Source organism: Lemur catta, chromosome 7 (genome assembly GCF_020740605.2).
Source record: "Lemur catta isolate mLemCat1 chromosome 7, mLemCat1.pri, whole genome shotgun sequence".
In the NCBI taxonomy this organism is placed as follows: Eukaryota; Metazoa; Chordata; class Mammalia; order Primates; family Lemuridae; genus Lemur; species Lemur catta.
In genome coordinates this window covers 79,287,334-79,303,694 of record NC_059134.1, presented here as the reverse complement: position 1 = coordinate 79,303,694, position 16,361 = coordinate 79,287,334, and the positions used below count along the sequence as shown (strand labels likewise).

Sequence of the window (16,361 nt, the reverse complement as noted above, 5' to 3'; positions counted from 1 at the left end):
GTTATTTTAAAATTTAGTGAAATATTTTATGTTAATTATCATTTGTTATATGTCTCTTGTATACATACATATAAATATATACAGCTATAACTCGGAGATATTGCAAATTCGGTTCCAGACCACTGCAATAAAGTAAATATCACAATAAAGCAAGTAACATGAATTTTAAATTTCTCAGTGCATGTAAATGTTTACATCATACTGTAGTCTATTAGGCATGTAATAGCATTATGTCTAAAAAGACAAAGTACATACCTTAACAAAAAAAATACTTTCTATTGCTAAAAAATGGTAACGATAATGTGAGCCTTCAGTGAGTCTTAACCTTTTTGCTGGTAGAGGGTCTTGCCTCAATATTGATGACTGCTAACTGATCTGGGTGATGGCTACTGAAGGCTGAGGTTGCTGTGGCAAGTTCTTAACATAAGACAACACTGAAATTTTTTTCATCGATTGACTCTTCCTTTCACAAAAGAGTTTTCTCTGTAGCATGTGACACTGTTTGATAGCATTTTACCATAGTAGTTCTCTTAAAATCGGAGGCCATCCTCTCAAACCCTGCCAGTGCTGTATCAACTAAGTTTATGACATAGTCTAAATCCCTTGTTGTCATTTAACAGTGTTCACAGCATCTTCCCCAGGAGTAGATTCCATCTCAAGAAACCACTTTCCCTGCTCATCCATGAAAAGCAACTCCTTAATTATATCTTAAGGCTTCACTTCCAATTCTAGTCCTCTTGCTATTTCTACCACATCTACAATTACTTCCTTCTCTGAAGGTCTTGAACGCCTCAAAGTCACCCATGAAAACTGAAATCAACTTCCTCCAAACTCCTCTTAATGATATTTTAACCTCTCACAAGTCAAAAATGTTCTAAGTGGCATCTAGAATGGTGAATCTTTTCCAGAAGGTTTTTAATTTACTTTGCCCAGATCTATCAGAGTGGTCACCATCTGTGGCAACTATATCTTTATGAAATACATTTCTTAGATAAGAAGACTTTAAAGTCAAAATTGCTCCTGTTTTAAAATTTTTTTGTGTTTAATTATTATGCCTACATACTACTAATATATATTTATAGGTTACATATGATGTTTTGATACAGGCATACAATGTGTATTAATCAAATCTGGGTAATTGGGGTATTAATCACTTGAAACCTTTATCATTTTTTTGTACTACGAACATCAATTTGTACTCTTAGTTATCAAAATTGCTCCATCGTCCATGAGGTGTAAACTGGTTGCTGTATTGGCAGGCATGAAAACAACATTAATCTCCATGTGCATCTTCATCAGGGCTCATGGGTGACCAGGTGTATTGTTAATGAGCGTTAACATTTTGAAAGGAATCTTTTTTTCTGAGGATTAGGTCTCCACGGTGGGCTTAAAATATTCAGTAAACCGTGCTATAAACAGATGTGCTGCCATCATCCAGGCTTTGTTATTCCATTTAGAGAGCACAGACAGAGTAGATTTAGCATAATTCCTAAAGGATATAGGATTTTTGTAATGGTCAATGAGCATTGGGAGGGAGGAAGAGCGGATGGGCAAATTCACACCTACCGGGTACAATGTACACTGTTTGGGTGATGGACACACTTACAACTTGAACTCAAACTGTACAGAAGCAATTCACATAACCAAAACATTTGTACCCCCGTAATTTTCTGAAATTTAAAAAATTAAAAATTAAAAAAAAAAATGAGCATTGGCTTCAACTTAAAGTCACTAGCTGCATTAGCTCTTAACAACAGAGTCATCATGCTTTGAAACAAAGCATTGAGTTCTCCTCTGTAGCTATAAATGTCCTAGATGGCATCCTCTTCCTATCAAAGGCTGTTTCATCTACTTTGGAAATCTGTTGTTTAGTACAGCCACCTTCATCAATGATCTTAGCTAATTCTTCTGAATAACTTGCTGGAGCTTCTATGTCAGCACTTGCTGCTTTATCTTGTATTTTTTTGTTGGGGAGCTGGCTTCTTTTTTTAAACCATATCAACCAAACTCTGCTTCTGCAGTTTTCTTACTTCTCCCATCATTTCATAAAATTGAAGAGAGGTAGGCTTTGGCTTAAGAGAATGTTATGGTTGGTTTGATCTTCTATCTAGACCTCTAAACTTTCTCCATATAATCAATAAGGCTATTTTACTTTCTGATCATTCATGTGTTCACTAGAGTAGCACTTTTAATTTCCTTGAAGAACTTTTCCTTTGCGTTCACAACTTGGCTAACTATTTGATGCAGGAGGCCTAGCTTTTGTTCTGTCTTGGATTTCGACATACCTTCCTCACTAAACTTAATCATTTCTAGCTTTTGATTTAAAGTGAGGGACATGAGACTCTTCCTTTCACTTGACCACTTAGAGGCCATTGTGATGTTATCCATTGGCTTAATTTCAACATTGTTGTGTCTCGGAATAGGAAGGCCTAAGAATAGGGAGAGGGATGGAAAAGCTGGTCAGTGGAACAGTCAGAACACATACAACTTGTATTGGTTAAATTCACCATCTTGTATGGGCATAGTTTGTGGCACTCCAAAACAATTACAATAGTAACATCAAAGATCACTGATCACAGATCACCATAACAGATATAATAATAATGACAAAGTTTGAAATATTGTAAAAATTACCAAAATGTGACACAGACATGAAGTAAGCGTATGCTATTGGAAAATTGATGCCCATAGACTGCTTGTTGCAGAGTTGCCATAAACCTTCAGTTTAAAAAACGCAGTATCTGCAAAGTGCAATAAAATGAAGTATGCCTATAAATATAGTCTCAACTGAATCAAGAAGTCACTGATTGCTCTTTATAGTACATACTTCAGAGATCAAGTAATTTTAGTTTTGATTTCACAGATATTGAAGAGAACCAGGACTTAGGTATAAGATAGTGTAGCTAAAGCCAGTTATATCACCTATGAAGTTTTTTTATTTTGAATAGTGTTCACATGTGCTTTTCTGACATTATCATTATTTGTATAGTTCATGTAAATCTGCTATATCCTTTATTGTATTGACTCTATATAGCTCTACTAAACTACTTATTGAGTTTAAATAGTTAATTATTTGAATGGACATCTCTCAGTGATATAAATTGATATATAGAATTTTGATAGATTTCCACTAAGCTTCTTAGTAGGTAAATATAAAAAGGAAAGCGTTTAATAATACAGAATTCAAAAGTACTTTTCCCTCAAGCAATTAAGACAGTTTTGCAAAGTGACACTATGGGACACTGCATCTTGCAAGATATGTTAATCTTGAGTACTTCTAGGAAGACAGTAGGGAATTCCTGGATCAAACAAGTTTGGGAATTATTCCTCACTTAAGGAATCTAAGATTTCCAAAGTACATCAGCATATTGAAGGCTTTGAGAATCCCTATAGTAAATAAATATTTTCAACTTTGATTAAAGGTGAGTAAAGTTAAACTTACTTGACATTCTCCAGACCTAATTATGTCTATTATTAGTATGAGAAACCAACCACAACTTAAACCGATGATTATTGTTCACACTGTTTTGGAACTCTAGAATTTGCAGAAAGTGTCTTGGTATCCCTAAGAAAAACAGAAGAGTCTAGTCAACAGTGACCTTCAACCTAGATTCAACTACAACTTTTTTAAATTGCATGCTTTACGTAGAATATCCCTGATTTGAAAAAAATAATTATTTTCTGTGCCTTAATTGACCCCACATGCTCAGATAACAACTTCTAATTTATTTTTATATGTGGCCTTATAGCTTTTAATGACTTTTATTCCCATCTATCAGTACAACAACCCTTTGAAATAATGTTAAGGGAAATATCGTTTGCTCACTTGTGATAATGGCATGAACTATCGCATCTTTCAAGTCTTAATCTTTGCGTTCACTTATTACACTACTTTGCAAGCATTGTAAGAATTACAACAGTTATTTCCATCAATGACAATGAATCAGTTTTTCGTATAGCATACGGTTGATGTATATATTGTTACAGTATAAGAGCTTGGTTTACACTCGAGATTTTCTAGTATGTTTAAGTTATTTTCTGTTAATTCTCCTAACAGTATAGTTCAAGATTAAATTGGCATATTTTATTAGCCTTATGATGTTTTTTATTATTTCCCACCCATTTTACAATGTCTTTTAAAAAAATGACTTAAGTAAAAGTGATTCCTTGTTATTTAGTCTCATCAAAGAAAGCTTTTAATTCTGATACTTTATTATTGTTATTATTTCATTTTGTTACTCAAACATGTGGGCTGTCCTTATACAACCAGATATCTCTTTCTTAATGGAAGTTTCTTGAAAATTAAGGAAATCACCGGCTTCTCAAAGGTGGAGTAATTGCTTCCACAGAAATGCTCAGCGCTACTTAACTAGTTCTACTTTACCAATTAAAACCTTACTTTTCTGGAGCTGATAGCTTTAAATCATTGAATGTTTTCTTCTTATTTAATGATTCAGAAAGGAGATGGCCTGAGAGTTATAAAATAAACTTTTATTTGGATGTTTTTTCATATTTCAACCTTACTTTTAACCAATGATAAAAGCTTTGATTTTAATTGTGGCAACATGCTAAATAATTTATTTATATTCATAAAGAAGGTAATGATAAAATTATTTACCCCATAGCCTTTATCATTTTCTCTCAAAATTAATTGTCTCCCAAAAGAAATACGTAAAATATCTTTTTTTTTTTTTCATGGTGGTGTCTGTGTTGCCCAGGCTGATCTTGCACTCCTTGGCTAAAGTGATCCTCTGACCTCAGCCTCCCATGTAGCTGGGATTACGGGCGTGTGCCTAGCTGAAATATCTCATATCAATCATACTGTTACATAGGACTTTTTTTAATACCATAAATGTTCAAAGTGTCTTTTCCATAAAACTTAAGTAACGTTTTTATGAAGTTTAAACAGGTAAAGGGAAGAATATACGTAACTATTTGTCAAAGCTACTTGAAAAGATAATATTCAAAAGGAAATCATAGAAAGAAAATATAGTTCTTTCTAAAGAGTATTTATAAAACTTCACTTGTGACTATGGCAAGAAAATTGTATAGAGTTTAATATTCATTATGCATCACCTTAAAATATTGGTGCAGATTTTTTGTTACTTAATTTGAATGTTTTCTTAAGACTCTGTTTTAAAATGAAACTTCTTTAAAAAGTAGTTCTATATAAACCTTTGATACTAATTCCCTTCCTCCCATCCTAATCAGTAAATACCACAAACTAAAATAAGTCTGGACCACAAAATTGATAAATATTTATCTTTGTCCTTGGGCAAAAAGTTACAGAAAAACTAAGAAATTATCTTTGGGTATAACCTAAAGATAACTTGTCAATTCATTTACTGGCATTAGCGTTGGTGTAATATAATACAATGAAATCACAATGTTTGTATATATTTCCTATGAAATATTTATCAGTTTGACAAGACTACAGTAAAGTCAATGTATTGTGGCTTATATTCATTCCCAATAGACTTTCATTAAGAACTACTGACGTAAATTGGCAGTGTTTTTACCACCAATCCTTACAAATATATCTAAAACTCTGGCCAAAGAACATTTATTTTTAAATGCATATACTTTATTTTATTCTAAAGGTTTCACAGTTAATTTTCCTTTGAGATCGTAGCCTGTTTTTGACTATTTCTATTGTTACTGTAGCTCAGAGCAGATCTATGCCGTGAAAATGCAAATATATTCTTATAAAATGAAAATGTCCCTCTGACCAACGTTCTTCTCACCTAAAGGATGCAGAATTGCAGATTCCACCCAGAGACTGTATAGACTTTAATCAGCTTGAAGTCTTTGGGCATTTGGAGATCTTAATCAAACTCCCCAACTTTGATTTTCTAGATCTATATTGCCCTTTGAAGGAAGCACACTGTAGCGGCTGTTCTATGGTTTACCACATTATAAACTTGGATGTTTTGTGTCCTAACAGTGTCAGTTGACTTCTAGCCAGGCTGTAGGGGGTACCTAACCGTATGGTGTGTTTTCATTATAACAAATTTTGAAGCTAAAATCTGGCTCTCTCACTTTCCCTAGGGGGCCATGGAGGAACCATATGATTATGCCTCCTACTGCTTATTTCTTCACAGTGAGCCAACACCAAAACAACACATAATGTTCCTAATGGGGCCTTGTGAATTGAGATAGTACAGGTCCAGATTATCATCCTTTCCTACAAACATAAAATATTTTATTTTTGCTAAGCAATTTGATTACATATAGATGTAAACATAGACAAAATGCAATATATTACCAATACCAGATGCCTTAATGATGTCTATATTTTTCAATAACATGATCTTCCTTATGGGAGAGAGAGAAAAACCTAATGTAGTAAAAATAAAGTTAATAACTTTTTCTGAACATTTTTGTAATAGGAAATTGTCATTCACGCCTACTTGCTGTTTATCATTGAGTGTAATTCTGTGAATGATATATACTCTTTTGTTCATGCATTTCTTTAAATAAGCTGTGTATGATTTATCACAAAATTAGGGTGACTCTGTAATATGTTCTTCTATTTTTAATAGGTTTCAAGAAATTCTGACCTGCTTGTTCCAGAATCGAGAAGAAATCAGACAAGAATATCTGAAGTTAGAAATGTTACTTAAAGAAAATGAACTTAAATCATTCTATCAACAACAGTGCCATAAACAAATAGAAATGATGTGTTCTGAAGACAGAGTAGAAAAGGTATTTAACAATTTTATAATTCAATTTCAGAAACATGGGGACTTCTAATTCTAGAAATTTGATAAGCAAGGTTACTTAATCACTCATTCTCTATAAACACCTGGAAATGCTGGATGAAATGTAGCAAACATTGTTTTAAATGCATAGTTAAATGTACAAGAAAGAAATTTAAATTCCTGGGTGCCAGAAATGAAAATGAAACCAAAAAAACCAAAATCTTAGTTCCAGCTGTTATTTTTCTGCAGGTTTATGGAACTCTTAACACATTTACCAAAGGTGGAGTAGTAGGAGCAGTCTATCCCAGATGCAGGCAATAGCTTTCAACTTAAACCAACCAGAGATTTCTTTTTTCAGGGAAGAATTTTCACACTGGTATTATTAGGTGTGCCAGTACATGGTGTTCACATAAAGCAGATTTACTCAGTTTTATTATTGTTTTCAAATACATTAGTGTACTGCCCTCTCACCTCCACATACACAGACCACTCCCACTATTCTGGCTTTGATGTATACCACTACTTGGGTAAGAAACCCAATAAACAGTAAGTTAGAAATGAGAGCTCCCATATAAAGCCAGAAAATTCAGAGGTCTATATTCTTCATCCTGGAGGTACACCAGAAAAAAAAAAAACTTGCCAACCAGCAAAGGATGACAAGCAGCCATGCCTGGAGTAAGAAAAAGTCTTACTTGAAGACTGTCATTACATGTGTGCTTTTCACAATGATTGAGGTTTGAATTATTAGAACTCATATATTTTGTTTAGAAAACACCTAAAGTTGAGAAATTAATATACAAAATGATATCAAACCAGTGATACCAGGAGATCCCGACAGAAGAAATGCAAAATCAACCTAGAGAAACAGACCCTCAACTCTAGCCACTAATGAACTGATAGTCCAAAATTATAGAAACCATGAAGAAACAATCCACTGTGGCAAGAGTCGAAAGACTTAGCAAATATGACAGAACCCTAAAACTTTAGATGCTAGAGAATCTGGTAGAAACTATAAAATGAACAAAGTTATAAAAGAGTAATAAAAGATAAAGGAATCAAAGGTAAAGACACCACAAAAAAAAAAACATCCAGAGATGAGGAAAAATACATGAAACTTCTAGAAATTAAAGATTTATTCACTAAAATTAAAAACTCATTTTACAGATACAATACCAGGCACCTTACATTCATTAACTCATTTAATTCTCAGAAAACCTATGAGATAATATTATCCTCATAATCAAGAAAACCGAAGCACAGGTAAGTCATTTTATCCAAGGTCACACAGCTCATAGGTGACTGAGGTATGATTTAAACTCAAGCTGATTTTAAAGCCTGTGCCCTTATCCCTATGCTTGCTTGCTTTATTTATTTATTTATTTATTTATTTTGCATGTTAGATGACAGATGAAGAGAGAGTTAAGGAACTAGGAGATACCTGAGAAAATCTCACCAAATGCAGCATAAAGATAGCATATAGGGACAAAATGTTGTTACAGGAAGATAGACTTCATCTAATAAGAAGGAAAGTCATGCGTTCATCTAGTAGGCATTCCAGAAGGAGATATTTAGGGAGAAAGGACAATATGCAAAAAATTATGGCTGGTAGATTTCTAGGACTAATAATATGTAAATTGAAGAAGTGTGAGTTCTAAGTAATATAAAATAAATGTATACTTAGACATGTGGAACTAAAGATCACCTAAGATCAGAAAAATAAACATTTGGAAAATATTGGATAATTATTCCCCCAGCTGTGGTGTTCATTGATAAGTTTAATTGTATTTTTATGTATTTTATGTAACTTAATTACATTGGTGATATACACATATCATATATTCATATATTATTTATTTAAAAGCTTTATCTTATAAGTGACTACCCAGTCCTCTTAGACTGCCACCCCAAACATATCTTCTTTTTTTCTCACCTTCACAGAAGTAATAATTATATATGAAAATTTTATATTAATGTTCAAAAGACATCAAATTTTAGAGTGCTTTAAAAAACTAGCATTTCAGTTTTCTCTTAGCCTATAAAATGGGAAAGATATGATATACTAGAAATTAATCATGAAGCATTTATTAATGTATCATTGATAATAGTTTATCAGTACCGATTAAACTATATTATCAAAATTAGTAATTTATTTACCAAGTATTTTTTATATCTTATCTTATTGAAAATTCCTTTTTAATTTTATTTTTCAAGGTGCATCTAAAATGTTACATTCTTTAGAGGCAGAAAAGAAACTCATTTATATCTTTGAATTTATATTTTCCTGGTATATTTGCACTTTAACCTTCTTGAACTGCAAAATCGTTGCCAATATTTTTTTATGAACGTAATGACTTCCAAATAACAGAATATTTCATAGGATTAATTTATCAATTTGTTGTTGTGAATCCCTTTCACATGGTTATAAATTCTGAACTACTACCATATTATATATTATAATAATTATATGTTTTATTTCAATTATTAGCACTTATAATTATCAGTGGGAATAATAATTCTTTTCAATTTTGTGTAGATATCCATTAAGTAACCATCAATTATCTGAATGTGCACTTACCTGATTTACTTTTTGACAAAAGTCAAGAAATGCAGTCATGGGAAGCTAAACTTGACTTAGTATCTCAACATTTGTTAAAACTCTTACTGAACACTTTTGTTTATATGTAAAGCCTTGTGCTAGACACAATGGAGATAAAGAAAATTATGAGACAGTGTGTGCCCTTCAATTATTTACATTCTAGTTGGAGCAATAAAGTTATAAAAATGACAAGGCACTGTATGATTGTCATGTAAGTGCTAATCATAAAAACAGCTAATATTATTAAACACTATGTGTCAGACATTTTTCAAAGTTCTTTACATAGATTAATTCATTTAGTATTTATGCCAAATCTCTGAGATAGATCCAGTAATATCACCATTTGTGAGGAACACAGGCACTGAGAACTCAAGTAAGTTGTTTAGAGTTACTATACTTACTAATTAATGTGGCTGAACCAGTATTAAATCTCAGCTATCTGGCTTCACAGTTTGCACTCTTAACCACCCTGCTATATTATAAGTACTGTAAATGCTATAGCTATTCAGAAGAGAAAACAGTGGCTTCCTGTTGTGGTGATTAAGAAAGACTTCCTGGTAGAAAGATGAGATTTGTACTGGGCCTTGCATGAGAATATCAATGGGAGAAAAACAAATTATAACAGTGTAGATAGGATATCAGTTTGACCAGAGCAGAGCATATTTGTAGGACAGTATGTATAGAAGTACATAACTTTATTCAGAACTTCCTGCCAATTCCCACTCCTTTATCTATAGCAGATATCACTGATCAATTACTATACACTCTCTCTGAATCTGCAAGTACCCAGAGCTAACTACTATGAATGGATTAGCATTGGCACATACTAGAAGTAAGGAATATTTGCTATATTGGGAATTATTGACAATAGATTGGGAATATAGGGAGTGGGACAGATTGTAGAACTGTTTGTTGCCAGAATTTAAAATCTATTTTTTGTACCAAAGATAGTCTTTGAAGCATTACCAGAGCTTAGAATCAGAGTGTCATTTTTCAAACATTTGAATATTATTATTTCATACAATAATAAGCTTGCTCTGTTTATCTTCAAACTAATTTAGATAATTGTTGTTGTAATCTGTCTTAATTTCCCCAGTGAATTCTCAATATGGGTGTCTAGAATGGCCAACACAGAGTAGTGGAATGAGTTTGACTGGTTTCTTTTTTTTTTTTTCTGTTTCCATCTGTATTCTGCATAGTAGCCTAGCCTTTTTTCAAACTTAGCTGCCTTTTATGATCTCTTACTTGTGGTCATTTCAATCCACATATTCCCAGTTTTATAGCTATTTTTATGAGAATAGGTAAACAATGGAGATAAAAATGCTTAAGTTACTGGTTGTAATTAAGCCATTGAAAAACATAGGAAAACATCTAGAGGTTGACTTGTTGTTTTGTTTTGACACAGAAGTGTCAAACTGTAGTCCTGTAGTCTAACTAAACTGCTTTCTAAGGCAAGGAATTTTGTAAATTTTGGACCCTCTCCAAAAGAGATTTATTATCAGAAGTGCTAAAAGAATGTTGTAACATTGATTCAGCTATAAAGTAGTTCTGGAGTATGAACTCTGAAATTAGTATTGAAGTGAAGCCCCTGTGTAATTTTATGGCCAACTAAATAATCTGTAAGATTATTTTTAATGAAAAAATATGAATTTACCATATTAGCAGTCCTTTTGCACAAAGCAATAGTAATACCTAAAATTTTAGAATTATGGGTTTGTTCTCACTCAAAACTTTTGTGGTCTTCTGGAGATTTTGTTAATGAAATATATAAAGCTTTTCTGAAATCTTAATGGGAAGCAATTCACTATAATGTAAAGGTTTAACATGCATATTTTAGAATGTATTCCCAAACACTCATTTGCCATTTCAGAATAATGGTTCAATAGGAGTACCCTGATGGGAAATATCCCCATATAGAACCATCACAAAGGGTACATTTGATGGACATTTAGAAGTAAAAAGTCAAAAACAGACTTTGGGGCAGTTTTAGTTAGGATTTTTGATACTAAATGCTGCTGCCATCAGACCTGCAGATCACTTCTTGTCCTGATTTCCAAGAGTTCCTACAATATTTGTAAATGCTAAAGCAAAATAAAGGTAATTTAATTTAGTTGTCTGCCTTCTGGCAGATACAATATTTTCATCTTCACTTTTCATACCATGTGACTTGTAGATCCACTGAGATTGACATGCCTAACTTTTCACACCTGTCGCATAGCAGAAAAAAAGTCATACCTCCCACCTTCTGCTATAACAGTGACTCTAAAGTTCAAGTTTCAGGACCCCTTTCTACTTTTAAAAATTATTTAAAACTTCAAAGAGCTTTTCTTTATATGGATTCCCTCTACTGATGTTGCTTTTTTTTTTTTTTTTTTTTTTTTTTTTGAGACAGAGTCTCGCTCTGTTGCCCGGGCTAGAGGGCCGTCGTCAGCCTAGCTCACAGCAACCTCAAACTCCTGGGCTCAAGCAATCCTCCTGCCTCAGCCTCCCAAGTAGCTGGGACTACAGGCATTCGCCACCATGCCCGGCTAATTTTTTCTGTATTTTTCTGTATTTTTAGTTGTCTATATAATTTCTTTCTATTTTTAGTAGAGACGGGGTCTCGCTCTTGCTCAGGCTGGTCTCAAACTCCTGAACTCAAACGATCCACCCACCTCAGCCTCCCAGAGTGCTAGGATTGATATTGCTATGTTAGAAATTAAAACTGAAATTTATAAAAATATATTAATTCATTTATAAACAACTTATTGTATGATTATATAAATAACATTTTTATGAAAATGGCTAATTTTCTAAAACAAAAATAGGTACCAAGAAGAGTGGCATTGTTTTAAACTTTTGCAAATTTCTTTAATGCCTGGCTTTTCATATCAGCTGTATTCTCATATCTACTTCTTTGTTATTCTGTTGTGATATTACACATCATTTAGCCTACTGTAAAATTAAATGTATGAGCAAATAAGAATAAAAAAGGCTAGTAACTTAGTGTTATTATAAAAATGTTTTTGAGCTTGTGAACCCCCAAAAGCATCTCAGAAATCCTTAGAAGTCCCTATACCACACTTGGAGAACCTTGCATTATAGCATTCTATCACAGTTCTTTTCCTAGCACTCTAATCAGTTTGATGGGTTTACGTTCTGTTTTGTTTTGTTTTTTTAATTACCCATTTTTTTGTTTGTTTGAGGGGTTTTGTTTTTGTTAATGTCTTACTTTGACCAAGCATGATTGAGATATTATAATTAGCCAGAGAAACAATAAGGAGTCAAGAACCTTGGTGAGAATGACAGGGCCTATCAATCATGTTTCCCTGATCTGTTTGACTCTAGCCTAAAATGGAGTCTGCTTCTCCCTGACCTTTGTATTTCCCTTGAGGGGAAGGTCAAGTAAAATCTTGTGGATATCTAGGAGTTGGTTGTAGTTTCATGATAGCCACCTTTCCCTTGCCTAACCTTAAATCCTTCATAAGCTCATATCCTCTATCCAGAGGAAGATAATCATATTTTTTGTTATATGCCCCAAATGTCAATAATATATCTTTTATAAAAGTAATTAAGAAAAAGGTATTTATCTGCCAAAGAGAGTGAGGTCTTTATCAAGTTTAAATCTAGTTCCTACTCTTTAATTCCCTGCTTCCAAAATCAGCTGCCAAGTACTTGTTCTAATCTATAGGGATTTATTGTTTCAGGTCTACCCATCATATCTGATAATTAATGAGTTTAGTGTCTATTGGCAAATAGCCTAGAAATGTCAAGATATTCTGGCCCACATTTCCATGATAATGTTTAAGAACCTTGGGGTAAGAAACTAAAAGTCCAGTTTTGATTTCAACTTATACCTAGGTAAAACACCAAAAATATTCAGAATATCCATTATGAATCCTGAACAAACCAACAGGTAAAATCAGATACTAAAGCACTCTGATATAAGTTGTCTTTTCTATCATTTGTATCAGCCAATTTAAGGCTTTATAGGCAAACACAGAGCAATAGGACACTATTTAGCATCTTTCAAATTGGAGAAAAGACAAGAGCGGGATGTGCCTCTGCTTTGATTTTGAGTAAGGAGATCATGGAATTTATCTGACCTTGTGTGAACTTTTCAAATGCAGCATACTGAAAGGAATGTGTTTTAGTGTGGGTGCACGCGTACACACACACAGTTATTATGCTGTAGTCTTTGATTTGGTCATTATATTTCTTAAATCCATAAACTCTCAACATGTAATTTTATAAAAATGACTCAAATTCAATTTCCTATTTTCCTGCAAGCAGTAGTATTGTGAGATTTCAAGGGGGAAATGGCTTTAAATACAAAAGTATAGTCTAACTTAATTGACTACAATAGTACACATAAGAAAATATACTAGTTTACTAATATCTATTAATATCACTTGTATCAAACATATAAAATTAGGTTGAGTATTAAATGAATTGTTTTCCATTCAGGCCACTTGCAAACGAGATCATAGACTTGCAATGTTGAAAACTCGTCGCTGCTACCTGGAGAAAAAGAGGGAGGAGGAGCTAAAGCAATTTGATGAGAATACTAATTGGCTCCATCGTGTCGAAAATGAAATGGGACTCTTAGGTCAAAATGGTCATATTCCAAAGGTACATATGTGTCTATATGTTCAGATTTAATTTATAAGAACTGAGCTCTTAAAACCCATTATCTTTTTAATTGGGTAAATATCTTTCATAAGACAATTATTGCCCCGTATCTCTGATATTTAATTGATTCATTTTCTTGTTTTCAACTGAATATACCTTCCACTTGCAAGTTACCTACTAGATTTGTCTTTTCTATACTTTCAAAAGACTAAAGTTACTTTTAAACGTTGTTATTAAGCAATTGCATCCTTTTATAAAGTAGCTCTTAAGTTTAAATTAATTCTATTTGAAACTATTCTTAAGGATTCATCATGTAGGTAATTTGTTTTAAATCTTGATATTTTGTGCAAAAATAGTTTTAAATGTGGTCACTATTAATTGTATTATGGCTAAAGAAAGTTGATTTGAAAGCTGTGTGTGTAACTGAAGATATTCCATCTTAGAATGGCTAAAGGTTATATTTGTAAAGTGTAGTGATGGATAATGATAATTAATGGCTGTGTTATGTTAGAATTGTGTTCTCCTACAAACTTACAGTAATCTGACTTTAGTGCCTGAACAAGTTTGGGCTGTATTTTGTTCTCTTAATAAGTCTTGGAAGTAATGTAGGTCATTCCTAACTCAGTACCTCCAAAATGTCATCAGTATTATCATCATGCTAATCATTTCATGATCATAATATTACCATTTCATCTCTAGTCTCAAGTTTACCCCTAGACCAGAAGAAGAGGAAGAAAAGGGGGGAAGGATAGGTATATCTATATTAGAAGAGCAAAGACTTTTTAAAAAATTCAGAAGAGATGATCTATTGGCTAGAATTAAGTCACATGGCTATCCCTAGATACAAAGGAGTCTAGAAGTCTGAGAGGTGACTTTTTCTTTTACTTTTTCTTTTTTTCTCCTTTTTTTTTTCTTTTTGCATAATCATCCTCAACAAAATTAGTGCTCTCTTAATAAGAAAGTAGAAGAAAATGAATGTGGGATAATCAACTAGCTGCAAAGTAACTAATTTTCATCCAAATACCTGGTACTTTAAAAAAAAACAACTTTTCAATATTTTTCTAAAAGTAGGAGCATCTAAAGTCTTTGGTGATGCTCTTCTGAAATTTTGTACTGTGTATCAGCTAATTGATATATAGCTTTCTAAAATCTTTAGATTTCTAGAAGAGCTCCAGACTGAAAATAAAGATGAAAGAAAATATAAAATATTCAGTAACAAATGCTAGTGATCTTTAATATTCAAAGATACTAGCCAAAGCATCAAGACCAGGGGAATGGACTCTCTGATTGGCTAGCAATGGCTATAAATGATTATTCTTTTATCATTAAAACTCAGACCTGACTGGGGAGAAGAGACCAGCACTAGCAGTCAGTGATGACAGTTCAAAGTAGTTAAAGGAGCAGCAAGCAGCAGATAACCTGTTCCCTAAGAAGACAGCCAAAGACAAATAGTTCATTAGTGTTGAGATTTATTGAAGATCAGTCAACAATTTGATTTATACCTCAATCATATTAGAAGTCATCAAAATCTATTGTTAAAAACATACCAGTCAGTTGAGTAGAACAGAACATTAAATATAATATAGAACACATTCTACTAATATTTTACAGTAGTGTAAGTTAGTTTGTAAAGCACTTTACAATATTCCCCACAAAGAGAATGTAAATATTGGAAAGAGTATAGCCTTTGGAACTGGAGTGTTTGGTAATTCTGTACTTGATAGTTGTTTTGAATACCAGCTCTAACACTAATTTTGTGACTTTAGACAAATTATTTAATATTGATGTCTTAAATTCTTATCTGTAAATATATTTAAGGCATTGTGAGTTTAAATGAAATACTATCTTCAAAGGTCTAACAGTACTTAACAAATAATAATTGTTGATTAATAATGGTTTAATAATATTCTAAGCAACAATAACAATAGACATCAATAGCCAAAACAAGGTGTACATAAGAATACAACAAAGTTTAATTAAGTCATTTAAGTTTCCTAATGCCTTCCCATTAACACATTAAGAATATCTACTTTAGAAGGCAAAAAGTACTTTTTTAAAAATTCTGTATCCCTTATAAGATGATATAATGATTTAAAAAGAGTAAGCAAAAAAAGACAATGATTCATCAATGAGTTCTAATAGGGATTGTCTAGGCTTATAAAAGGTAACTTCTGAACTTCCCTGGTAGATCTGCATCATCTAAAGATGGAGGCTCATCATAGAATGCAACAGCCTCCATCAGTGTGCCTATAAAAGTACTGAAACCATTTTTTGGATAAAAGATTTTCAGAGAAAACATCTGTAAACCCTGGCCAAATTAGTATTTCTCATTTAATGCACAAAAGCTGATGCTCTTGGATAGGTAGCAGGTGTTGAATGTTGACAGTACTTTTTGGTTTGTTTCACTTATTTAATTGAATATTTGGAGACCATTTATATCTAAAGCATTCATA

At 32.6% G+C, this 16,361-nt stretch overlaps 1 protein-coding gene across 3 annotated transcripts in view; it reads left to right on the top strand.

Moving 5' to 3' along the window:
- Positions 1-16,361, top strand: part of KIF18A (kinesin family member 18A) — a 76,267-nt gene that overhangs the window by 20,750 nt on the left and 39,156 nt on the right. For all 3 annotated transcript variants that reach the window (XM_045557709.1, XM_045557706.1, XM_045557708.1), the window contains 2 exons: positions 6,543-6,705; positions 13,744-13,908. In XM_045557709.1, coding sequence (XP_045413665.1) covers positions 6,543-6,705; positions 13,744-13,908 — 328 coding nt within the window. The remainder of the gene's footprint in view (positions 1-6,542; positions 6,706-13,743; positions 13,909-16,361) is intronic.